Source organism: Pagrus major, chromosome 19 (assembly GCF_040436345.1).
Source record: "Pagrus major chromosome 19, Pma_NU_1.0".
Taxonomy (NCBI): domain Eukaryota; kingdom Metazoa; phylum Chordata; class Actinopteri; order Spariformes; family Sparidae; genus Pagrus; species Pagrus major.
The window spans coordinates 20,866,593-20,893,406 of NC_133233.1; the positions used below are offsets into that span (position 1 = coordinate 20,866,593).

Here is a 26,814-nt window from a genome sequence, read left to right on the forward strand (position 1 = left end):
AGCCTGTCATCAGTCTTGCAACCCCCATCTGTATAACTTTCATAAGGTTACACGTACATGTTTACACTTGGCCCCTAAAGTAAACTGAACTACACTTGCCCTGGTGTACATCATCACACCACACCCCAAACACTCTCAGAGCAGGTCCCTGCAGCAGAGCACTACTCCAGGCCAGACCAGCCTGAGTGTTTCTACATGTGCCGTGTTCAGTGGAGAGTAGCTTGTGAAATGTATAAGATGAAGTGATATAGTGATTACACAATGGCAGGCTGTCTGCAGTGTTGATTGATCACTTCCAAACCTTGCTTTGTTTCTGCCAGAAGAATCAGCAGAGATGACAGAATTTCTTTCTTGTTGAATTGTTGCTGCATTGTGATTTTGTAGAAAAATGTCTTTTAAGGAATTTTGCATGCTTTAATGCAGTAATGGAAAAAACATAATTTTTTGATAAAGGCTTTTATTATTTTTTGACAATAAGTTAAACAACTTTATTTTTTGTTTCAAAATCCATTCACACACATCTCTCAGGAAAAAAAAAAAAAATATTGCAGAAATGTTTTCAGGAAAGCAAATGGTTGTTAACATTTTCAATAAAGAAGGAAGAAAAACCTTTCAAGTCAAACAGAACATTGAACTTCATTCAAACAGAATACATATTGAATTCTGCTGTCTTGTTGTTTCTGGTGTGCAAAATTCCGAAACGAGATTTATTTTTCGCTGGGCACGTGTCAAACTTTTATTTAATTGAAATCACAAATAGAATCTGAGCTGTGTCAGGGTAGAAAACCTACACCACCACTGCAGAAACAATAATTGCTGCATCAGCACCAGTCGTCATTTTTTAAGTAATGACAAACTTTTACAGTATAAATGCGTTCAGTGACATTTTACCTGAAATACAAATAAGCCACATTTCCACCCATAATACCCAGAACTTTTAGCCCCAGGTGCTACTTTTTAAAGGAACTACCAGGTTCATTCAGCTCGTTATTGTCTGCATTTCCACTGTGGTCCAAAGACCCACGAAGATTAGGCAAAACTATTCAGCTCACACATTAAAAAAAAAAATGTTTTTACATGTAATTTTTGAGTGCAACAACTATCATCGTCATCGGTCCATCTGTTGAATGCTTTCTCGCGAAACTCCATGTTGATGTGCCAAAGCCCAATGTACAAATACTAAACTGGTTTGCATATGAAGATTTTTTTTTTTTAAATGCAAATACTCGGCAACTCACAAATAATCAGCACTGCAAGCCCCACCCCAAAATTCCTGTACTTTTGGAAAGTAATACTCCTGAGTAGGGGCTTTTTGGGGGGTAAAATAATTTCCTTGGAGCTAAATTTACAGCCCGGTCCCTGTGGTGGAAACACAATGACTTACTCCAAAGGTTCAGAGTCCCCAGAAATGCGGCTATGGATACACAACAGCCATCTGAATGCTAGCATGAAAAAGCTAACTGCTAGCAAAGCTGCCAGTGCGTATTAATAATGGTTACTAGGGTTGGGCGATGTCTGCCGAATTGGCATATGATGACGTCTACAGTGAAACATCATGATGGACGATGATATCGTTGTTTTTTTCGAATCTGAGGTTTAATAAGAAAATAATAAATGGGACAAGGAGAAGTAATTTTAGTGCACTGAGCAGTAACATACTTCTTTTCATTTCCTCTCCCCACATATCACAAACAACAACAACTCTTACCCTACGGCAACTCTGAGGGGACACGCCTCTGAATTGTGCGCTCTGGTGGGGCGCCTTTTAAATCACGATGTTACGATGGTCAGAGATTAGTAGTCGATGGCTATTAGCCATCGTCCATCGGCCCAACCCTAATGGTTACCATGACAGTGTTGAATCAGTATTGTAAAAATCATGACAAGCTACAGTACCAACAATTCCTGATTTTGAATGTAAAATAAATGGTTTTAATGGAAATATGAGTGTGACACGATCGTGTACCCTGCTAGCACTTGCTTCTTTCTTATTCGCATATCTAAACTGTGAATTACTTTTGACACTTTCCTTTGCACTCTATGCTCTGTTTGACAGAGATTCAGTCATTTATTCTTTTAAAGCAGTTGCTTTGAAGTAGAATTGCATCGCCACAACATCTGGGGCATAACGCGACAAAAGACAAAACAAAACAAACGTGACAGAAAAAAGCAAAGCAACATCAAAATACTAATTTACAGTATAATCAGAGAGTTCAAGGGTCGATGAAGGAGACTGCAATGTAGCGGGTGCCGTTGGTGGTGGGCAGGCCTTCGTGGAGGTGAGTAAGTCGTCCTGGGTGCATGAAGCTCCAGCCTTTCCTTGGTGAGCTTATGGAACAGTTGTACCGATGGAAACGGCAACCTCCGCCCTAATGCGAGAAATAAAGGTAAGAAAGGAACAAATGGTTAAGCTTTTTAAAATCTGAATCATATAACTGTGAAATAAGGCTGATGACATTCAGGTTCATTCAGAGGTTCCTCTCTAACATTATCATGACTCAGCTCTTTTAATACAAACCCCTTACCTGAAAGTCGCTGTCTTTGCTATTCAGGGCGATGTTGATGGTGAAGGTGGAGGAGTCGTGATGGGGCCTCAGGTACGCTTGTCTCTCAGGCGTGTATTTTACAACGAAGTTCATTAAAGCATAACCCTGTGATGAAAGCACAGAAATACATCAGGTTAGCTGACAGTCAGTTTATCTTTGAGTGTTTCATACGATGGAAAACCTGCCAGGCTCACATTTCACAAAAGAATGTCTTATGCTGTTCATGTGACGACAGGCCCTATGAACGTTTTCTTGAGTTTTAGTTTCTGGGCAAATAGAGGTAGCTCTCTTTTATTTCTCCATTAGGTCACGCTTACCTTGGTGTAGTAGCCAGAGAAAACTTTTAGCGTGACGGGCGATATGAACTCTCTGATGAAGTGTAGCCACTCTTTGTCGAAGCCGATTTGCTTCATATGAATGTCGTCCGTCGGCACGGTCTCATAGCCCCCGGCGATCCTCTTGTCCTGAGAGAAAAAAAGGAGAGAAAATAAAGCATACTGCAGTGTGATTAACGACGGAACAAATGACCCACCATCCTTGTGTGACCACAGTGTTTAGTGATGAGGATGATGATGTGTCTTCATGTACGTGTCTGTGTGTGTCTTTAAAACCGCAGGCTGTACTGTTCTTTGCTTGTGTGAGGCTTAATGACCCATCCAGCCTCAGCCTTTTCCCGAACGCAGTTAGTCAAAGTATCCGTGCACATTTAGTCTTCCAGGCAAACTTTTCATCATGTAAATTACCAATTTCAAACTACATAAAACAGGCCACATGAATTAGATGCCATAAACCTAAAACACAACATCATAACCATTTATTTGGTTATATTTAAACGACGGACCTGGAGAGGATGGTAATAAAATTAAACGTGTGTGCAGAACTCCCGTCATGTGTTGTGTGCGTGTGTGAGATTGTCCGTGTCCTAACAAATATGAAAATAAATAAAATCAACCTTAGAGGAAAAGTCCACTTACTTCTACCTCCATCTGGCTAACATTTGACCCCCCACAGAAGGTTGTGAAAGTTACTTGAGTAAGTAACAGCTCATCAAAGACAACAAAGACTTGGCTGTTACAATAAAGCTTACAGGGCACCATGAGGGATTACTCCTTAAACCCGTGTCTTTCAGTTGGTGTATGGGTTTAATTAATTACACACACAAAACTCAAAATACACATTCAACAAACGCTCATACACAATTAGACATCGAAGGCTTTGTCTTTTATGATAATTAGCCGACTCTGGCAAATTAAAAGTTGTGAAAGTTCTTGTTTTATGGATACTGAATAAATTACAGCAAATGGCTTCTTCAGAAGGTTAGAAAATGAGCCCTCATGTCTCCAACTGTGCTGACTGTGTGCAACCCTTGCTGGAAATGATGCCAACCTATTGTCACAAACTTTTGGGGGTCTTATTTAGTGCTAATATAATTGGTCTATTGAGAGAGAAAAAAGGCAACAGTAAGAGGAAGTAACTTCAGGGTGATTTATCAAATGAAAATGCCAAAAACAGCAATATTTTTGCACACTTGTAGATCGACAGGTACGTAGAAGAAGACCATGACTCGACAAAACCTTGGTATGGTTGCTTTTCTGTATCATGACTGTTTTTGTAGCTTTATATAAAATATTTTTTATATATATATGAGGATCTTTATTGTAGGCCAATTTTCCATTTATTAATGGTGTAATATATGGTACTTGCTTTATATGATACTTGTTTGTTCTGCTAGGTTTTTGTTACACAGAACGTTGCAAGTAAAAAACAGTTAGTTTGCAGATGATTGCATTCTGTTTTATTTACGTTTGCACGGCTTCCCAATGTTTTTTTTTTATAGAGATAATATTATTCTTTTCACAATCTTGCCCTTATAAAGATGTGTAAACCTAAACACAGAAAACATAAGTACATGTGTGCCTGCAGTGTGTTGACTACAGCTCTGTGTTCAGTGAAACAGCACTGACCTCATGTCTGCCTCCAGACCAGGATCCATAGTGCTCCATCTCCCCAACTATTTCATCACAGGCCTTCTCTGAGAATACCGGGAACCAGAACACATCTGGACAGGGCTGCAATACAAACACACAGTCAGACAGACTTCTGAGAACAGACTTGAGTCACACCTTCACCTTGAGCTGTAATGTAATACTCAGTGATGTTAAAAACAGATGTTGGGTTTTCTGTGCAGTATTATGTCATTCTCTTTCACTGTCTCGAACACACACTGAAATACAGACCTGCTCCATGTGGTTCTCAGTGAAAATACGAGTGTAGTTTTGGTGGATGTACTTCTCCTTCCAGTCCTGAGAAGAGAAAGAATTTCAGATTAGTGGCCATTTTTTTGGGACTATTTGCTGACCTGCATACCTCACTGAGCTAATCCCCCACATAGCGGGTCCCAGCATGCCAGATCCAGCAGTAAATCACAAAGCCTTATCAGTCAGGAGTCTTATCACACTGAAGTCATTATTTCAAAATCGTCTCGCACCTGCAATCCTTCCATTATGGCTAATAACCTTTACAGGTGGCTGCTGTTTATCTCAGCCATTCAGAAAAACTATCTTTTTTTCTGTGGGATAATGAAGAATAATGAGAGATCGTAATGACTTACCACAGGGTTTTCAAATATCTGCCACAAGTCATTGTTATAATGAGAAATGTTATAATTGGCTGTGGAAATGAGCCTCCCAAAGTCGTGCCGGTTTGTTATGTACATGAAGACTCCCTGCAGCAAACCGGAAAAAGTTCAGTCAGTTTCACAAAAGTTAGTATTGAAATCTCTGTAATATCTCATAGAAACAATTCCTAACAGGTCCATATCTACACAACCATAACACATGCACATTTACAGTACATACTGCGGGTTATAATTATGACAACTGTTTATGACTCGAACACTCATTAACGGTTAGCACTGGCATAAAAACTGACAAACCGTTCCTTGTGGCAAACTACTTCGAAGCTTCATTTGCACAAAAATGAAAAAAAGTGTGATTCAAGTGTGTTTTAACACACTGTAATCAATTGTGTTCAACTTGGATAGAGACACAGATGCCATATAAATAATCTCAGATTATTTATGGGTGGTGGGCTGCAGGATGTTGGTGGGTTGGGAACAGGACAGGGTGGGGCAGTGAGGTGAGAAGGCTAGGAGAACAGGAACAGAAGGGGCAGCTTGGGATAAAGCAAATCCAGGAATGATATTCCCTCTACAGTGAAGCATGGGGAGGGTGTGTGTAGGGCTGGATTTGGACTCACTATCAGACTAGGCTTTGTGGAGGACAAGAGATGATTAATTACGGGTGGTTTGGCAATTTCCTGGTGTAGGTTTCCAAATTGCAAATGTACAAAATCGTCTTGTGAAAGCTGTGATTTAGACCAGGTGGTTTACATGAGAGAGAAATATTGCTGGAGCCTAGTCTGAGATCAGTCAGTGTGTTTAGAAGGAGCAGCTGGGTTACGTGTGTGTTCTGTAGGGTTTCAGCTGTTTGGGGTAAAGCATCAGGACAGGGGACTTGCATGTGAACTGACTCTCAAATCGTCTTTCTCCTCCTTGATCTCCTCTTGGAAGGCATTTTAAAAAACAGGACAGAAAACAGGTTTTTCTCTCTCTAGCTTTGACAAAAAAATCTGATTCTGAACCTAAACTGAAGCAAAATGGTCAACATCAATTTCCAAAGTGCTGCCAGACATCCTGATGTCTTACATGAGGATATAGGCAGCAACATAAACAGCAACTCAATATTAAAATAGTGTTGATAATACTACATTCCAACGTAGAAACATGCTATTTCAGTGTTTTCACTTTTTTACTATTACTAAATACCTACACATTTACAGAACTTAACTCAGCAATGCAAATAAATCCTCAGTCAAATCAGGTTCAAGTCTTTTGCATGTGATTAAGAGTCTGCTGAGCAAACGCTTGGAATGGCTCTTGAGTGCTAACCCATTGGAAATGGATGTTTCAGAAAGCAGAATAATCAAAACAAATGGAAACCTTTGGGGGCCTGAGCATATGGAATGATTCCGGAGAAGGGGAGTCTTTTTCTCTGTGACTCGTCTAAAATAAAGGAGAAGCATCATGTAAATAGAATAACATGTATTATTGTTTCAGAATCAGAGACAGGGTGACAGGTGAAATGTCACAAACATAGCAAATCAGGAGGAGAGGAAATGCGCCTGCATGAAAAAGGAGCAAGGTTCCCTCTGAAGCTGATGTTTTTTGTAGGTTAATGGCATGCCGGGGAAAAGGCAAAGAAATCCAAAAGTAGGCCAGGTTTGGATCAAGCATGCTTTTTGTTTAGTTCAGAGCACAGGTGACATGTGGGTGAAATAAAACAAAATTGGTTTACGAGTGGAAAGAGAAACACATAGCAAACAAAACAACTTTTGTCAGCTAGCCAGGCACTGCAACTGGTTGCACTATCTATGGTCATACGTCAACGAGAAAAGGAGCAAGTGAAGGATGATGGGATATAAGTGGAGCAGAAATCCTTAAAGCACCATAGAGCAACCACAAACAGAGGAGGCTCATGCCTTGATGACAGACAAAGACATTTCAAACTGCTTATACTTGCCAGTCTTTGGTTTCCGTTGAGCTGTTGACTTATGTCAGGGTTAAAACGACTGTATTTTTAAACTAGTACTACTGGACCTTTACAGAATTTTGTGGTATGCATATCCCTCGGAGTTGCTATGGCCTAACACAGGCATGTTTTCATAGATGCTTTGCAGAATAGACTAGAGATGTGCCAATCAACTTTTTTTCAATTCCAATCCGAATTTGGATTTATGCCAATACTGATGCCTTTATGTGTTTCAGGACTAAAATATTTCTAACCTAAGAACATGTTGAGTTAGCCAACTGTTACTAGCTTACTCAATTGCAGACGCATTGCGTTGCCTTGCCTTGCCTTGCATAATATAAAGTTATGATGGATTTCTGGGTAGAATTCAAGGTGGATAGAATTCTGGGTGACAATAAATCACCAATTACTATTGGATATCTTTGTAGTAATGTTTAAGTCCTAAATAATTAATACATTGGTGCTACAACAATTTGACTATGGGCTTAAAATAACATACTGTATACACATATTTTAGATTACATTCAATAAGATTCAGAAAAACATCAGACTACAGATTCTGGATCGTAGAGTGAATTTTGTTAATATTGGCAACTGAAAGACATTGGAATTGGATCGGTCCAAACTCAATTGCAGACTGTAAGAATATCTTCGCACTAGGTCACACACTGAGACAGGAATCCCAACACATGGCGGTTGATGGAAGTGTTCTTACCATTTCTCTGGCATTTCTACAGAAAGCCATGTCTGGGTCTAGTTTCTCCAGAACAAAGTAGTTCCTCTCTTTCAGCTCATTCCTCAAGACACTGCCCTTGACAAGGTATACATGTGCCATGTAAGGAATGTTCCACACTCCCCTAGAAACAACAAGACACGAACAAGAGAAAAGAGGAGCATATGACTACAGATGTGTTGTAGCAGTTGTTTGAGAATGTAATGGTGAAGTACATGCAGTCTTTGAGGAAGACATAGGTGCATGTTTTTTTTAGGAATTTAACAGGTGCGGACCACGCCCCCAGTTTTCAATAAAAAACAATGCATTTTCAGATAATTTTGGATCATTATTATTACCAAAGTTGTAAAAGCTAAAGCAGATAATAAATAAACAACTCCCAAAATCTTAAGTCTAACCCTTAAAGACAAAACTTGCAGAGGAAGTCTAATGGGGACCAAGTACAACCTTTAGATCTGGGAAAAGTAATTTATCAGTTTTGATGCTCTCCACTTTGTTTTTACATTCAGCTACGATGGTGCCAAAAATGGCTTGGACGCTGCAAAAAGGCCGCATGTCAAATATGATAAAGGACGTTATTGCCTGGGCCAAGGAGTTCATGTTTTCACCCTTGTCTGTTTGTTTGATGGTTGGTTGGTTTGTCAACAGGATTACATTAAAACTAATTAGCTGATTTCCACAAAACTTGGATGGAGGATGGATCTTAGTCCCGAATAGACCCAATAAACTTTTGATGTGGATCCGGATAAAAAGACAGAATAAATTTTTTTTTTTTTTTTTTCATTTTCTTGAACATTGAAAAATGGTATGTTTTTTTGTCTTGACTGAATTAAAGGGGACTATTGGGCCTTGGCGGAGGTATGCGCTCTACTGAGTGCCTTTCTAGTTCATTCAGAATCTTTGTCTATTTAGTTACAACTAACAGATAATTTCTAAAGATTTTTTTTGCATTTCTTTGTCAAACTTAGCTTTGTTTTCCCTCCCAGTTTGTTATGGCCAATTCCACTTGCACTGCTGTATTTGTATTGGAGGTCCATGCTATCTCCAGATCCCAACCCTCTGCCCACACACCATGACCTATCAATAGGTTCCTAGTAGAGCGACAAGGACTGGGGTGGTTGAATGTTTACTTCTTTGCGCCATCTGGTCACCATCTTTACTTATTTTTAAATGCATAAATAGTGTGCCCCTCAGAGAGAGGAAGTGCATTTGACCACAGCTGTGCTCACGCCTCAGGCTTTGATGCTCAGCACTAATCACTGCTCAGGTTGATTATGGCTTTAATGACTGTTCATGTATGTATTCTAGGATGTTTGTTATAATAAAGCCATTTTATGTGTCTTGTTGTTTATGGCAAAACAAGGATGAGAACTATTCTAGAACAACAGTAAAAGATTTATGTTGGTTGTGGACACGCTGAGGGATCCAACACAGGCATGCGAACCATAAAAATGCATTGTTGTGTGCATCCTTGTTGCACTTTGTGACTTACACACGTTTTCTTTGCACGATGTCGACATAATCTTCAGAGCGAGCATAATAACCATCCAGACTCAAGGCTCCCCAGAAGTTGGACCACAGCTTGCTATGACGAGTGACAAGGGGTCCAATTATTTTTCTGTAAGGAAGCAAGAGGCAGAATGGAGAGATGGTAATTCCGTCAGAGCAGATAAAACTCAGCGACATCTCACAGACAGCCAGCCATCTAATGTACTCGGCCTTTAAGTGGTGAAACCAGCGTGCTGCATCAAGGAGATCAACCTCTCCGTGGTGAGATATGATCACTGCCAAGTCACTAACAGATCATGGAAGTGCATAAAGCGAACCAGACACATAACACACACTGGACTGGATTCAGTCAAGTATAACATCTTGCTGCAGCAGTCTGTTTTTTTAAACCCTGCATCTGGTCTGTTTCTTGGAATTTGCATGAATTACAGTAACACAGGATTTTTCCACTGCTGGTCTTTTAGTCTTACAAACCCAAACCAAAATGAGAGGGATTTTTTTTTCTGTTATATGAAATAAACTAAACAGACTTGGAATAATTGAACCCAGAATCACAGTGTTGGTTGATATGGATGCACTACAGTACTGTATACCAATTCTGAAGTTTCTTGGTTAAGATAAATTGACATTTTCCTCCCACATCTTCAATGCCAGCAGAGAGTTCTCATGCTGTCTTTAAATATCCTCGAAAGAGCTTTTGCTTTGCATGCCTCCAACAAGTCACAATGCCATGCCACTGGCACAATGACATGTAGTTTATAAGACGGTTTCTTCTCATTCATGAGCTGCAGAAGGGAGAAGGGTTTGCATGTTTGTTTTTTAGTATAATGCAAAGTGGCATTTCGGGGTTAGTGCAACAGACTCTTTCAGTGTTTCCATATGGCCGGGCAAAAACAGGAAGCCAAAACGGCTTATTTTTAACTTTCATTCACTCGGCTGTAATGTTCTTGTGGTTTTGCCACTTGAGGGATAAATTCAATGGTTGAACGATCACAACAGCTACCAGCCAGGGAGGCATGTCAAATGGGTTCCAGCGTGGCTTCTTTTGCAGTAACTATATGATTACCTGTTCTGCTCAATGAGGAGCTTCAGTGTCTGTCTGTTGGTGAGCATCACATCTGGGTCCATGCTGAAGTAGTAGCCGCATGTGGCATCCTTACGGCAGAGATCCCTGATGAAACAAAGACACAGGTAGAGAAAGTAGTGCTTGTTCAATCTGAACCTGATTACAGTCACTGAAATACTTGGTAGTAGTCGCAGAGAGTCAGACTTTCACTGACTCTCTTTAAGCTTCCAGTGGATAATGTGATTTTTTTGGAAGATTAGAGACTACTAATAAACCATAGACTTCTTCATTATAGGGCTGTCTTGACCAGTGCTTTTAGGCATGCTGGGCATTTGATAGGATCCCTGTGAAGAGGCCGCGCAGATTGAATTATCACACTGAACAGGCTATCACTTATTTAAAGGATCGGAGGAATCTGGGAGAAATACTGCACCCGTTTAATTCCCATGTAGTATTTCACAAGCACAATTCTGTATTCTCTCACCAAGAAGGGAAGCATTATCAGACATCTGGACAGATAACTGCTGAGCTGGTACACTACATTCTGTACATATCCATAAAGCATAAATGTTTTATTGTTTGGTATGAACACCTAGAGGCCAAGAAGGACCGTTATAACCACCTGGGAAACACTGCATTAACGTTGTTTGAAAAACAATCTCAGTCAGATCAGCCTGACAACGCATATCTAATGGCCATTCAGGTACACTGGGCATGCGTGTTCCATTGTTAACAGGAAGTAGATTGTATCCCCGGTCGGCTGCTTAGCTACAGATAACACTGAACGAGGCAGGAAAATGTGACTGCTCTTCACAGAATCTTCTTTGTCAGCAAAACATCTTTTCCGTCATTGTACTATTACTATCCATTTGTGTCTTTCTAAATATAACATCCATTCCATCAGTCCACAAACTCAGATACTCCTATATGATAACACTAACTCAGAGTTTGTATTCGTTCATGATGCTACACACATTGATAAACTTGTGTGTCTGCGTCATCGTTTCCAAAAAATCTCCATTTCTGCCTGTCCAGATGTAATTACAAAGGAGTTTTCCAAAAGCTCCTTTTTCAGCGATCTTAAAATGTCGATTTCTAAAATTTTTAAGAAATCCCTGCGTATGCGTGGACAGGGCCTTGGAGGTTTAAAAGTTTCCTTTAGGCAATGACTATCCGGGGCCAAACACACCATGTGGTTTCATCAGTTTTCTCCTTCAAACCACAGAGTTTGCAGAGATGATAGATTTCAGGAAATGGTCCACATACATGCCCATGTTTCTGGCCTCTCCTTGGCTCAAATTTTCTTCTGGTCCCACAACTTTGAAACTGCCGAAGACATTCCGGTTCTCTTCCCAGAACTTCTGGATGTGCTTCTCGTGGTAAACCTCCTGAGCAGGGAACCAATATTAATAGATCAGAAGCCACGTATTAGGAGCCATGCATGTTGGAGATCTACTGCAGCTGCATACACTCACATTGTTGTGGATAAAAAGGTTGAGTTTATCCTTGGGGTAATCAAGGGTCAGCAGCCGCTGGAAGAATTCCGGAAGAAATGGAGTTGGCTGCTCAATGAATACTCCAACCAGCACATTTGGATACTCCTGTTTAGATTAGAGGGGAGACAAATTAGTTATATTTCAAACAAAATGGCTTCGTTGTGGAACACTATTTAACATTAATCACATTGCTTGACAGTGCTCGTCAGACATAAGCAAAGTTGCTACAAACACTTCCACATCGCTTACTGAACTTAATCAAGCAATGCAATCCCTGTTATTTTCTGTGCTCTGTTCTGTCGCCTTGTTAAAAAATATAATGTCACCTGTGCAAAGAATGACTGATCATCTCTTGGTTCTATAGACCGGTTAATGTAAGTGATCTACGGTCCTAAACAGGTACAGGTATTCTAACTCCTGACCTGAGATTGCCACGTTTAACTCTTTTCAGAAGAAAGCCCATGTACAAAATTGTTGCTCAGACAGTCTGGGCAAACAAGACATGAAGAGAAAAAGAGCAAGAGACACAGAGAAGAGAGGAGGAAACATTTTCCCATGACACTCCAACTCCAGCCCACACAGCTCTGTCTGGAATCCTGATCCTCTTGACCAGTTCACAGCAAAGGTCTGGGCCGGGGATGAAAAGGGATCGGCGCAGAACCGTCTAATTTGCAAGATCCGCAATGACTGTGTTTCAGGCACAAGAAGGGGAACTCATGCATTTTGCCAAATTGAGCTTAAATTGTTATGGACATACAGTGGACAGGGAGTCAAAGGAATACAGTGGCAAAATGGGCTGTAAAGTATAAAGAATTTATTAAAGCAGAAAGAAGCAACACTGTTGATTTAAATACAAGCGACAAAACTAGCAGCGAAGGCGGTCTGGCTTGCTCAGTAAAAGGCTTTGGTAGTGCAACACTCACAGTGTCTTTGCAAAGCCATAGCTCATTCCCAAAGTACACACAGCGCCAAGCTAGTCTGCCAGTGACCTGGGTTTACCACAATATGACCAGTGTTTCCACATGACCTGATCTTCCAGAAGTCTCTGTCCCAAACACACAGAGTGGCACAGTGGAATGACATCTTTACTAACTTGCCTATTATTGAGAGGCAATGTTTTTCTGCATTCATGGTGGAAGGTCACTGAGAGCAACTTTTACAAAGATGCCTTTCATGTAGCTGGGGTTTGTACTGAATCAGCGCCAGTTAAAGCAGTGGAGCACATTTACTTACGGAGCCTGCAGGGTTACGGTAAATCTTAAGGAATTCATGTGTCAGTATTACATTTTATGATAGACATTGTGCTGTTTGTGTAGTGTGAAGACCCTGATGTTAATTACACATTTTGTTGCACTTTTGAACAGGTTTGTACCAAACTAATTTGTAATTTGTAAGATATGGCAAAAATTTGAGGGTAGCTCTAAAAACATAGGCAGCTTATCACCAGAGTAACCAGTAACTGTTGCTCTTTGCCAGCTAACCATAGCTGTAGCTAGCTACAGTTAGCTAATTAACTCATGGCTCACTTAGCCATGGAGCCACAGGAGTCACCACAGGTGACAAGGCTCAGCTTAACTGGATTTGGCAGCCTGAGATTGAAGACAGCCTCCGAGAGCCAACAAGGTCAGTTTGAAGACAGGGGCTAGTATGGAGGTGATTTACAGCGGATCAGGACTATGAATTTGGGGATGATAAGACATGGCAGGAGAGGCGTGCCGTGGAAGAGGAGCTAGAGAGAGTTGGACATCAGCAGAGTGTTTTTTTTTTAAATTTATTATATGAAAAGCTAGCATATATCTCTCAGCTGAAACTACAGAGGCTATTTTGCTATCACCTCTTGCTGGTTAACATGCTAACTTCAGTAGATATCTCCGCAACACAGTACATAGACCTCCTTGACATAACGTCAGCACTGTTGTTTCTTCACACCCTGTTGACAATGTTTTTTCAGTTTTTGAATGTTTAAAACTAAAACTGCTCCTTTTAAAGCAAGGTTATAGAATTAATTAACTGGGATCTTGTCCATACACCAGATCTTCACCACTATGCCCGAGAGAGAGGGGTAAAGTTAAGGTTGTTGACAGATGTAACCACACAGCCAGAGACATTTCCTAGTGCCTGTCATTCCTGCTGCCTATACATCGCCAGCCTTGGCTGAACAAATTTTCAGCATAACCGCCATAGCTTACTATTGTGGATAAAACCCATACTGAGAAGCCCACTAAAAGGCAAGCCGGTTGACAGTGACACCCCTTTAAATGAGCCCTTCTGAAAACCCCAGAAGCCATATCCTGCACCACAGCAGTGCACTGCTTCCTTTTCCCCCGAGTAGTTTCCCTGGCACTTGTGCTCTTTTAAAAGGGTCCAAAAGGACCAACGGGCACATAGCCTATTATTTCTGGAAAGGGAATGTGTGCAGCACCACAAGTCTTGCTTATCTGTTGAAATAGGGCAAACTTGGGCTCCGCTCCTGCTGTCTAGACAGAAACTGATGGATGGTTCATGCTGGAAGACCAGCCAATGTTTCATCCTTTCCATTGTCCACAGGGAGGTGGCTTCATACAGAATTTCCAAAGCTGCACTTTAAGGAATGGACTAAATCGGACAGCAAATAGAAGGAAAACGTCTTAATTTAAAACACTTACTTTTAGCTGAGACAAGTCCACAATGTCGTCATCACAGTGGCTACAGCCATTTTCATAGTTCCAGGCATTGGGGACATAGTTGGTCAAGTAGTTCAAGTACATCTGTAAAGGAAAGAGTTCAGAGCAGGTGTTAAAGTAAATTAGTATCAGCATAAGCAAAATATCCAAAGCTTTTGCGCAATTCGGTGAAGCCCCCTCTCATTATAGTGATGTGTTTGGAATATCCTACCTTGTGGTATGACAGTGGGAATTGGTCCAATGATTTATTGTAAGGAGAATTTGGGATAAGACAAGATATAATCACCAGGCTGAATCACTTGTCAGACTTAAGACCACAGAGCTTTAATTGTCTCCTCTCGAGAAAGTTAAACTGACACTAATGATGCCTTTTGTAAGTTCTCTTAAAAAAATGTCAATGGCCATGTTGCAATCACAATTATGTCCGCTCTGTATTTAGTGTGTATGAAAAGTTCCAATTTATGGGGAAAACAACACTTTCAGTGTGCTACTGTTCACAAGTCTCTTATCACAGACATCAATGTATTTGTAACCACATTGAACTTGATGGCTGGAAAGTTAAAATAAGCTAATAGTCAGAGCTTGGCAGAAAACCACTGCTGTGGCAAGAATTCTGTGATCTACCATTAAGAGCTTCACCTCCAGATGTTGAGGCCTCTGGGAAGAATGACTCAACATTTAGGTGGATTTGGTTCATTACCAAGGCAGACCAGAGACAGGCAGCCGGTGGTGGGGCAAGAATTGTAAAGCAATGGAGGAAGGAAAAAGAAATTCCACAAAAAGATGATGCTATCGTACGGACATCCTGCTTTTCAGCTGGCGGAGCCTGTCACTGTAATAAACAGAGTGGTGCCGAAAAAGAAAATAGGGCACACGTGGAGACAAGAATTATAGTCTTGTTTTGGCCACACTTCTCCTGTCCATGGAACAATGAGCTGGCTTTTATGGGTCATAGACAAGTACCACAGGAGAAGTATTTATATTTCCTGAACATGTGGGGAATTTATTCACTTAAATCTTATAATCCATGCTACGTTGATATGATCTGAAAAGTGCGGACCAACAGAAACTCATCTGCAAATGGGAAAGAAGAGTTTCATAATTCAGCTCGAAGCTAATGTCTTAGATGAGAATGATTAACTTAAAAGTATGTATGTTGTGCAATAAGTACACTGATGTGTTAGGTGCCCCTGAGGGCTTCATTTCTCACTCACTTTGGTGTTTCCGTTGCCATGGACAACCACTGGCAGAGAGTCGTACACTGTGTTTCTAACTCTTACGCGGTCCGTTCCAAACTTGAGAAGCACTTCATCTGCCAGAAACAGGAACAAGAGATGTTTCAGGCCAGGTTATGAAAATTGACATACTACATGGTCAAGAGCTGTAAAGGTTTATAACGTGCAGTGTGATTGCCAAGCCTACAAGTGCGATCTTGTGTTGGGGTGAAACAGTACAGGGGTTTAAGCTGGTGCAGCAAGATATTCAATGCCCTTTTTTCGCTTACAAGTACCAGAATAAAAGTGGAGTTTTAAATATATAATTTTAGCATATATTTTAAAAAATAATATACATATTAGCAGGAAATTGATTCATTTCTCACCAACGGCCCCATTCAGGTTCTGGAAAATCTGGCACTTGTGGTCCAAAGTCATGTTGAGAGTTTCCTGAAAGACATGAAAACACAGAGTATCTTAGCCATCTAAAATATGTTTTTTAGGATACGTTTTCATTTAAATGTTGGCGTTCACACAGGATACTCACTCGCTGTAAAGGATCCAAGTATATTTTGGTGTAGAAGAGCTGGTCGTCATCATTGTCGTGGAGGTTCCATTGTGAAACAACTCTGTTTATGTATGGGGCGTAGCCGATTATACCTATAAGTAAACATATATGCAGCTGTAAAGTATAGGTTTGAGTGTTTACAAGGTCATATATATATCTGGCAGACTGTTGGTGACAATTACACTGTATCTGCTGGCTTCTCAGCCCATAGACTTCACTCTAGCAAGCTTGAATGCCTTACACAAAGTGTGATTTTTGGCAATAATCCTAAGCACACAAGAAATGGGCAGGGAGTTTCCCTTCCCACAGTCTTCAGATAGAAAGCAATTCAATAATGGGCAGCGAAAAGCTCTAGTCTATATGTTATTGCTGCCTCACAACTCACTGAGCTTCTGGAACAGTGCGTGCTAGTATTTCACACACTCTCTAAATGTACATTCTCATGGCAAATCTCTTCTCCAGTTTTCCCCTGTCTCCTCTTCTTTCTTCTCATGCTCAAGGACACTGACCACAGGAACAGATTGCAGGGTTTGGCTGTGTTTCTGGTCTGCATCGTTTTGCATCCCATCATTTAAAAAAAGCCCGAGACATTGTAAACAAGTCGATGGATAGACATGACATAATCGTAATTGCTAGAGCATAGGTTCAAAAGAAATCATGGCATTTTACGCAAATAGGTAGCTTATCCTCAAAATGAGGGCTTTAAAAGGAACAGATCCCAGAAAGTGCTGTGAAATGCATGCCTTTTTGACCCGATGCACTGGGAAAAATGTTCTGTTTTGCACTGCTCTTCTGGAAGTATGTGATATTCTGACTGCATAGTTGCAAGAAAAATGAACACAAACTTGGAACAACAGAACTTATGGATTGGAAATGTAAGAAAACTGTTTTATTTACAGGTTGAAGGTCCCTGAGGCCTGTACTATTAAGCAGGATTTGTGCTTAGCGAGGTCCTTTAGGGTTAACCTTTGAGGGGTACGACGGCAGTGCACTTTTTACCGGGGTAAATCGCCATGGTAACTTGGCTGCACACCTAACCTGCTCCGGAGCAGGTTATGTTCGAGATAACAGATCAACACATGAAAGTGCCTTTTAAACCAATCAATTCTCTGGATAATGGCATAATCATTCATAGAGGGTTAGGGTTCTCATCTTTTTCCTGTTGGCTGCCAGCAATGTCAAAGCCATTTTATTGTGCTTTCCTATGTTGATACTCTCTGACAACAGAGACAGTCTGACACTGAAGCCCTGAAGATATGAAAGGACCGCTTTGAATTATGCTTTTATATTTACTTTTTTGTTTACTCCCAAGTCCGTTTGATACCGCGGGGGTTGCAGCAGAAACAGTAATGCTAAAACTGTCATATATATGCCATAAAAATACATCAAGCAACTTACTAATTTAATGGAATGCATAAATGTAATTATAGTCGGATCTACTCATGTCCTAATGATGGGGCAGTGATTATAAGCCAATTAATTTACATATCCACACAGCCAGCTGTCCTTCCTGTATTTGGTTGCTGTAACTGTGTTGCTTTTAGCCTGGATTATGTGTTTAAGGTGCAATATGTAAGAATTGACATTGAAATCTTACTCAAAACAAATAGGGGGCAATATATCACCAGAATAAATGCTAACGGCTGCTAACTGTCGCCACCGTTAGCTAGTTAGCTCAGTCAGTCATGCAGCTAGCAGTCCAGACTGAGAGCTCGGAGCACCAGGGGAGTGTTGGTGTTTAGACACAGGAGCTTTGGACCAGGACTGGCCGGTTCTTCATTATTAGTTTTGTTGATGAGAAGATACAACACATGTACATAGACAGACACAGAGCCACACACAAACACAACCCTACTGTATCTCGATTCCATCCTCTTAACACTGTACTCTCTGTGACAACGTAGTGTGTGTCCAGATGCTATAAAACCTTCCCCAATGGTCATTTTGGGCGGTAGCCGTTGAAACACAAACAAAACCTGCAATTTTACACAAACTGTGGCACATTCTGGGGGCCAAGACAAATCCACATGTCATGTCAATGACAATGAATGCTAAAAACAGTCTGTGATCAGTCTGAGGCAGCTAAACTCCAATATGGGAGGTCAGACCAGGCTGATGACCACAAGGAAAGTAGTAATTCTATGTCCTGACTGGACACTGACAAATGGCAGGATGCAGCTGGCCCTGCCACGTGGTTTTATGCATGAGAACATACTGTTTTGTTAAAAAGAAATGCCTCCAGATATTCAGTAATTTTCCCCTCATTGAGCATCCCTTGTGTACTGGATGTCACATTATGCCTCGAACATCTTAATTTTAAAACATTTAAAGTTGCTGGATGATCACTGGAAAGATTAAAAATTGGACAACGTCTGCAGTTAACATTCACATGAATGGGCTTTTGTCACCTCCTGTCCACTTGGACAGGAAATACCTCAAGGAGCCAGATTACAGGAAAAATATACTTCCATTTTACAGAAAGAGATACTAATAAAAGTCCTGCGGTTTTTTTTTATCTTAAAACTAACACCAGTCTGTTGTCATTCCTTGAAGTCATCCCAACACTCTTTAAAGCAATAACACTGAGCACTGCTGCTCAGCCCCCTGAATTCCGACTAGGTCTGCAAGTCTTCAGAGTTTGACCGATGACAGTGGAATGTAAACTACAGCCGACCGATATACCCGTCTGCAGATATTATCAGCTGATGGCGGCGTATATGTTGTCCTATATGTGCCGATATGAAGACTTTTTATAGAGAGATTATAACGCAGATAAAGACACTTGGGATAATTAATAATTATTACATGTCCAGTGACCTTCGTCGTTTAGTGCTCTAATGTCGTTTTAAACTATAAAGTTTACTGTTAAACTGTAAACTATCCTGCCTCCATTAAAAATAAGTGTTTTATAATCACATTTGAGGGGTTCATTGCGAAATATGTGCGTATATATTTCAACGTTTTTTCTTCTGTATATTGGTATTGACATCGGCCCTAACAATCAAGTATCGGTCAAGCTCTGATGTAAACCATTGTGCACCCATACATGCTATGAGTTTACAACCGGATTACTCCAGTACACATCCAATGGAACATGAAAATGCTATGGACATGTCATAAATAAAATGGTTCTCATTTAAGCAACTCTTAGTTTGTCTATAAACAACCATTAACATTAACAACCTTTAGTTAAAAATAGAATTAAAAGCATTGTCGGATAAGGTTAGAATTAAATATGGGGATCATACGGTCAGGGTTAAACATGGAAGCAGAGAGAACAGGTCAAAAGATTTCAGCATTTCAATCATATTTTGAATTTTTGTAACCCACCTCCAGAGTTGAGGTAGCGTTTGCCGCTCCGGATTGAGGGGTACTTGTCAGCCAGCCGCTTATCTGGCCATATCAGTCCCTCTGCAGCAAAAAGCACTTTGTGATTGGCTTGCTGGAACTTCCTGAGAATCTCCTCTGGTCCCCCAGCGAAGATAAGATCGTAGCTGAAAGGGAGGAGTGTGGATGAAACACAACAGATCATTCTCATTCTCATTTCCCCTTTAGGGAACTTCTCACAGTTTTCTTAAACAAATGGGATTTATCTTGCATCTGACACACAGACCTCGGCTCATGCTTGCTTGAGATAGATAGAAATCTAAATGTAAACAGAGGGCATTCTTCACGAGTGGGTATTTGTACAGACAAGCATTTCTGGAGTGTAGTGTAAGGTATTTGCGAAAGAGTCCTGGGCTGATACATGCAGGGACGAGAGAGTTCTGTGACAGACGGGGGAAAAAGTGCCTAACCCTTTATATTGGCTGGTGGTGAGTGGTGACTTGTTTAAAAGCATGCTATTATTCAAAGGGCAGATATTTTAGGATGTGGAAACTCTAGATATTTCTGGTGATTTTACTTTGAAGGTGTGAAGTCACAACAAGAGCCGATTCATTTCCAAAGAGTCACTGACTATAAAACACCCTCCTCTATATGTGACTTTGAGTCTGGACCGATCCAAAATATCCTGTTCTATATAAAGTAAAGCAGTTTATGTAAGGTGGCGGGATTTTAGACAACCTGAACCACCGCAGTCACACATGTAATGAGGGGAAGTGAAGTCTGACCTATGTGAAGAAGCCCGCGTGCTCTACAGTACCCACATCTGGCCGACACATGTTCATACAAGTACTGTCCTTTGTTAAGTCATCAATCATAGTTATTGCTGCAGTATAAAATGGCCCGCAGAACATTCATGACAGTGTTTAAAAGTTCGTTATATCAAAATAAATTTAAGACTGACCTGGCCAGGGAATGAACCGTTTTTCGGCTTATTTTATCATCAAAGATATTTATTTAGCTGTCACTGTGGTGAGATACAAACTGCTTTGCTTCTATAACAGAACTTAAAGGTGCAAACTATGATGGGTCTGTGATATTTGATTTTGACTTGCTTTTAGAGAACAATAAAATACTGTGTAAGATCGTTAATGGTTTTGACTCTTGGTACTCAGAACCAGGGCTGGGCAATACATCAACATTATATTTTCATCGTGACATGAGACACAATATCATCTAGATTTTGTATATCTTTATATCGTGATATGGCATAAGCGTTGTCTTTCCCGATTTTAAAGGCTGCATTACAGTAAAGGGATGTCATTTTTCCGAGCTTATCAGACTGCTCTAAAAGATATATTTTGTGTATCGCCGAAAAATATCACAATATTATTTGAAGCCTTATTTAGAACCAGTCACTAGTCTAGACAATTAGTCAGACGTACATCCATTACCATCGATAACTGACTGCCATTCTTACACGATCTAGCAAGATCAACATTACCATAAATAGCACAGGCATGGATATAAGAAGTGATAGCGATAGCAGTCATTCTAACATAAAGTCTTCTTGTGTATTAAGGAAGGCAAACTGTAACCTGAACTGTAAATTTACTGCTGTTAGACAACTTAAATGTTAAACTTTACCGCTCTCTCTTTAACTCAACCACACACACACTACGCAATGCCCTATTTCTTAACAGAGCCACGCTAGTCTGTCAACACTGTGTATACTTGAGAAATTGGCTCGCATTACGGGAGACAACGACTGTGCTGGCTTCTCAGACTCCCTTCTCAATGCGCCAAGCTTGGTTGATGGCATATGAGATTTATGAGTATGACTGGCACTATAGTCGTGAGTCATTGTTCCGTTTTAGCAACAGCTTTGTTTGAGTACAAAATTAGGTTACATGTTAAAAATAAAAGGGTTTGGCTAATCAATATCGTCGGGAAAAGGAGTCAAAATGAAATATTATAAAAATGCCAAAATACACTTTAACTAAGAAAGTCATCTGCACCCGATTTACCAGGGAATTCAATCAATAGCTTGGATGGCAGAAACCAGGGTTGTGTTTCAAGCTGCATGCAATGCTGTCATATGGTTCTTCTTTAAGTAATTAGCAGAGAACACTAAAAGCCAATGCTTAAATATGTGTTTAATGGCACACAATATACTCCAAATTGTGTTTTGAACACTGTAGTCTAGACTAGTCACACCCACCAAACAGGAGCAAACCTATCTGAAAATATGTAAAGGAAACGTACCTCATGAATTTAAAAGTTTAAAATAACCACCACCTTTTTTAATTTCATGCTGGTATTACAGAGGTACAGTGTTTGGAAATGAGGAAACCCTCCTAACAGGTTAAATTTCCCATAGCAGCTCAGAAGTCATTACTATACACATGACAAATTTCTGCCAATTCAAATATGCATAGATCGACTGATGTGTAGCCAACTCACACAAAATGCTCCGGCTGTGAACTGCAATTGTGGTCTCCATTTAATGTGTATGGCTTTTAAGATTGCATGCAATCATTTTCTTTTCACTTGGGGAATTCAGCCCACGCTCAAAAGCTTTACAACACCCATGAATGAATTTCAATGTCACCTATATTTCAGTCAGTGAATAACATATAGGACAAAACTGTGACTGCATAAGAAGCAGACAGTGTCGAAACTGCCAAGGTGGTCCAGCAGGATTATAGACTTCAAAATGTATTTGAAAATCTCATAATCATCTGTGAAATGCAGATGCAGTTTCTCACACTACGCTGTAAAGAAGAAAAAAAACTACTCCAATTACCTGTTTCAAGGGTGTGACAACTTTGCACAGCAATTATAGCTAACATTATTCATGTGACAAGGTACAGTAAGTATCATCATCTTCAGCTCTATTTAAGGAAATATGGCCTGCAAAGCTGTTATTATTCTAAACCGCACACATTATCTCAGGAAAACTTTCCATTGGCTTTGAAAACTCATAATTCAGCTACCTGCAAGTGAAAATTACGCCCCTCATATATTTGAATGTGCTCTATAATAATGCCTTTACATGAATGAGTAGAGGGCGGTTAAGTGCTACATAAATGCTCTGAAACAGCTCTCACTGAGGAAGCATCGCTTTGAAAGCAATTATTACAGTCTGTGATTGTGAAAATGAGTTTAATTTTTAATTCATAGATCTACACAGCAATAAAAGGTGTTTTGCATCCCTTTCTTGTCAAGGAAATGTCTTATATTTAGAATCCAAGCTAAATCAGAACAAAGCTCAATAAAACAGAGCCTCTAAAAAAAAAAAAGCAAGACACACATAAGTGAGCAAAGAAAAAATGAATAACAGTTTTTGGTCTTCGTCTTGATTATATAAAACATATAAACATATGGAAGCACTTTTTTCAAGCAATTCATCTGATGGCTTTTATTTTCCCTCTTTCAGGGAAGGAGGCAGGAGCAGGAGATCACTGACTCACTGCTACCAGTCAGTCACACACACAATATATATCTGAATTATTAAGAGAAGTCAGACAACCAAAGAAAGCTCGCCTTGTTCTGAGGTTACCATGAAAATAGTCCAATAATACTGTCATGGAAAACTTAATAAAACAATAGAGTATCTTACCTATCCACGGAAAGGACAACAAGATCCTCCTGGTCAGCCAGAGCCTCCATGGCCTCCTTCAGTAGTCTGACTTTTTGCCCTCCGCCGATAGACCGACCCACATCGCCACCCTTCCATGCTTCTCCCATTCCCAACACCTGAGACAGAGCACACAGAGGACAAGTTGTAGAGCCAGACAAGAACTGGCTTGTCACCAAATTTCACCAGAGGGCAAGCCTGGCAGCAGTTTAAAAAATTATCCATCTACACTGATTTTTATGTCACTCATTTTATGTAATGTCTTCATTCCTTAGTTAGGAATTCTGCCAGTGGGAGGAAAGTTCTCAGTTGTCTTACAATTCTGAAGAATGTTTCAAAAATAGGGCAGAGTAAGATGGGTCCAAGAAAATTACACTTTGGAAAAAGTGCAATAAAAAGGGGGCAAGTATGCTACCCCATTGGCAGATTTTCCAGTGGTAGCTAGAATGGCATATTTTATAGACTCCTGTGTATAAGTGCAGCCAGAATACCACATAATCTCACTGAGAATGAAAAAAGCACACAGCTGAAGATTGAGATGTAGATATGCTTGTGAGCCTTAAGGGAGCCTCATACTAAAAATCCACATAGACCAGATTGGCTGCAGTACTGAGTTAACAGCTGAGTTACAGTCAAATTGTGAGTTCCCTGTTATTCTCTGTTGACTAATGTAGTTTCACTTGGGTTTGCTTAAAAGAACTGGATGCACATCAAGCTTGAACAGTATAACCCAGCAAAGAATAACAGGAGATTGACAACGTTAACTAATTAAGAAAGATCCTTCACAAGAATCATCTTAGCAACCTAGCGAAGTAGCTTCTGTCTGTAAGTGTTCAGCAGGCAGAGGACCTCGCAAGTGCTTGAGGTGCACATACTTTGAGCTGAAACCCCCCAAAAAAAGCTATATTTTCTTTTACTGCTGGCTTCAACCACAGAGGGGAATTCTGGACCCACGTTTAGGAGTATAAGATGGATGTTTTCCCAGCTTGCTGCACTTCATTGTTTCCTGTAACAGGCCTAATCAATCAAGTGTGTGCTTAAAACATTTGGCTCGGTGTGTGTTTGTGTGCGTAGCATCATTAACTGGGACAAACTGCACAATTTTAAAATCATTTAAAAAATGAGAAGACAGTCCTACCTTCACAGTGTAGTTGAAATAACTTGCAGACTTCATAAAGCGAAGGAAGCCATCTGTTTCCTCAGTCGCAACAGTTAGGACGAGCAATTTTTCTGAAAAACAAAGAAAAACACATTTACACAACTTAACATGTGACTTATAAAGTCATCAAGTGTTTTGTTGGCTACCAAATTATAGGATTGTGGGGAATATACTCTTGTAGCTTAAAATTGAAAAGTTTCCAGTTGTAAATTTCTAGCTTTATGTTACATTTCCACAGAAATATGTATGCTATTTGATGTTTATTTATAAGCATTGAGATTCCCACTTCCGTGAAGTTTCATGTAAACCTCAAACCTATGTCAACAAACTGGCAACAATTTGGGTTAGCAGTCTAAACCTACATCTTATATTAGTAACATCTACTGTACTTTTGATTTGATTTAAAAACAGAAACATATTTTTACATGTGGACTCAATAATTTCTTTCGTCTTTGGTTAGAAGAACTCCCACAAACCTCCAGGACATTTCCAGTGGCTGTGAGTGCTGAAGTTTGAGGTTTAAGGAAGGGTTAAACCAGATACAAATTAGCACCATAGCCTCATGAGAAGATAGAGAGAGGCAGACTAAACCCACAAAGCCAGTTTTCACTTGTTCTATTATGTTTTGTAAAACCAACTGGGGGTGGCTGTGATTAGAAAGAATGGAATCTGTGATTGTGAGGCAAGGAAGGAAGTACCCCTGATCTGGTTCATCAAACTCTATTATTGCATTAAGGGTCAGCGCTCATTCATTTCCAGCCTCCAAAAAGATCATTTCAAAATGTGCAAAATGTTGTTCTGTGCCAGTAGGGAGACAGGCCAACAAAAAGTTAATGACACTTTAATATGGTTTTATAAGACCACTTGAATACTAATCCTGCTTTTCATGTTTGGAGAGCCAGTCTGCCTTCTTTTTAATATACAGCACTATGTTCTGCTAAACCCCTGTAAATTATTTATTAGGCATTGGCAAGTAGGATTGAAAGTGTGGAAGAGAACATATGAAGTGCACTCCGCCCAGAATAGTTAGTTTAAGAGCTTTGGAATACAGAGATTAACACATCTTAATTGTTTCATCTTGTGTAGCAATTTTCTATTAGCCTGGATTTGATTATTTGTGTTGTTGACCAAATCTCACCATGCACACATCTCACATTCAAGCTGGTAAGTGACGTCAACCTGCCCCAATAAAGTGGTCTTACAAACCCATTGTGGTTGCCATGAAACACAAAATTTGTGATAGCAACGGAAGCAAACAAAAATAGGTGATTGACTCCTTTCCCATTGCCAGGAGACAAGTTTGCTTTTCTGTGTATTTTTTCTTGTGTGTCAAGTTCGTCATCAGGAACATTACAGAAAAACAGGTAACAGTAGAAAGCAGAAGATCATATACCTGATCAGACTACATCCAGAAGACATAAGTAATATTCTAAATTAGACACATCGGTTCATTATTATTTCTGGAGTTGATAATGGAAGTCGCCAAGGAGTGAGACATCTCGCTTCTTTCTCTTCTCTGTTGAGAGTTGCACATTCACAGTACCAATCAGGGAGCTGGCAAGGTTTGTGTAGTGATATGGAAGTCACTGACAATGTAAATATATATATATATATATACACCACATAAACACAACTTTGAAACCACTGACAGGTGAACAGTCAAATGATCATCTTGTTACAATGCATTGATCTGCTGGGAAACCTTGGGTTCTGCCATTCATGTGGATGCTTGAGACAAATCAACCATCCAAACACTGTTGCAGACCAAGTACATCTCCTCATGGCAACTGAACTCATCGATGGCAGCAAGACAATGCATATCCTGCCGCACTGCAATAACTGCTCAGGAATGGCCCAAAGTATGACAAAGCGCTCAAGGCATCAACCTGGCCTCTAAATTCCCCAGATCCCAATCCAATTGAACATCCATCAGATGTACCGTAACAAGTCTAATCCACGGAGGCCCTCGTAACCCACAGGACTCAAAGGATCCACTGCCAATGCCCTGGTGCCAAACACCACAGGATACCCTCTGAGGGCCTGTGTGTCCATGCCTCAATGGGTCAGAGCCAAATCCGATCAACGTTGGGGCCTCCATGAATCAGACTTGTTTCGGTGCATCCCACGGATGCTCGATTGGATTGGGATCTGGGGAATATGGAGGCCAGTTCCACGCCTTGGACCGTTCCTGAGCAGTTTTTACAGTGTGGCAGGGCGTATTGTCCAGCCATTGGGGAGTGCTGTTTCCACGAGTGGGTGGTGCATGTAAAGTGGCTTCCACATGAATGCCAGGACCTGAAGGTTTCC

General features: G+C 40.3%; 1 protein-coding gene across 1 annotated transcript in view; it reads right to left on the reverse strand.

Moving 5' to 3' along the window:
- Positions 1-468: 468 nt before the first annotated feature.
- The window catches only part of plod2 (procollagen-lysine, 2-oxoglutarate 5-dioxygenase 2), a 38,357-nt gene continuing 12,011 nt past the window's right edge, over positions 469-26,814 (reverse strand). The window contains exons 2-20 of the mRNA XM_073488037.1: positions 24,487-24,578; positions 23,331-23,467; positions 19,715-19,878; positions 16,364-16,476; positions 16,203-16,266; positions 15,817-15,914; positions 14,585-14,686; positions 11,919-12,044; positions 11,710-11,831; positions 10,444-10,548; positions 9,361-9,486; positions 7,851-7,992; positions 6,547-6,609; positions 5,158-5,271; positions 4,784-4,849; positions 4,511-4,615; positions 2,864-3,010; positions 2,526-2,651; positions 469-2,369 (exon numbers count right to left, since the gene is read on the reverse strand). Coding sequence (XP_073344138.1) covers positions 2,214-2,369; positions 2,526-2,651; positions 2,864-3,010; positions 4,511-4,615; positions 4,784-4,849; positions 5,158-5,271; positions 6,547-6,609; positions 7,851-7,992; positions 9,361-9,486; positions 10,444-10,548; positions 11,710-11,831; positions 11,919-12,044; positions 14,585-14,686; positions 15,817-15,914; positions 16,203-16,266; positions 16,364-16,476; positions 19,715-19,878; positions 23,331-23,467; positions 24,487-24,578 — 2,168 coding nt within the window. The 3' untranslated portion in view covers positions 469-2,213. The remainder of the gene's footprint in view (positions 2,370-2,525; positions 2,652-2,863; positions 3,011-4,510; positions 4,616-4,783; positions 4,850-5,157; positions 5,272-6,546; positions 6,610-7,850; positions 7,993-9,360; positions 9,487-10,443; positions 10,549-11,709; positions 11,832-11,918; positions 12,045-14,584; positions 14,687-15,816; positions 15,915-16,202; positions 16,267-16,363; positions 16,477-19,714; positions 19,879-23,330; positions 23,468-24,486; positions 24,579-26,814) is intronic.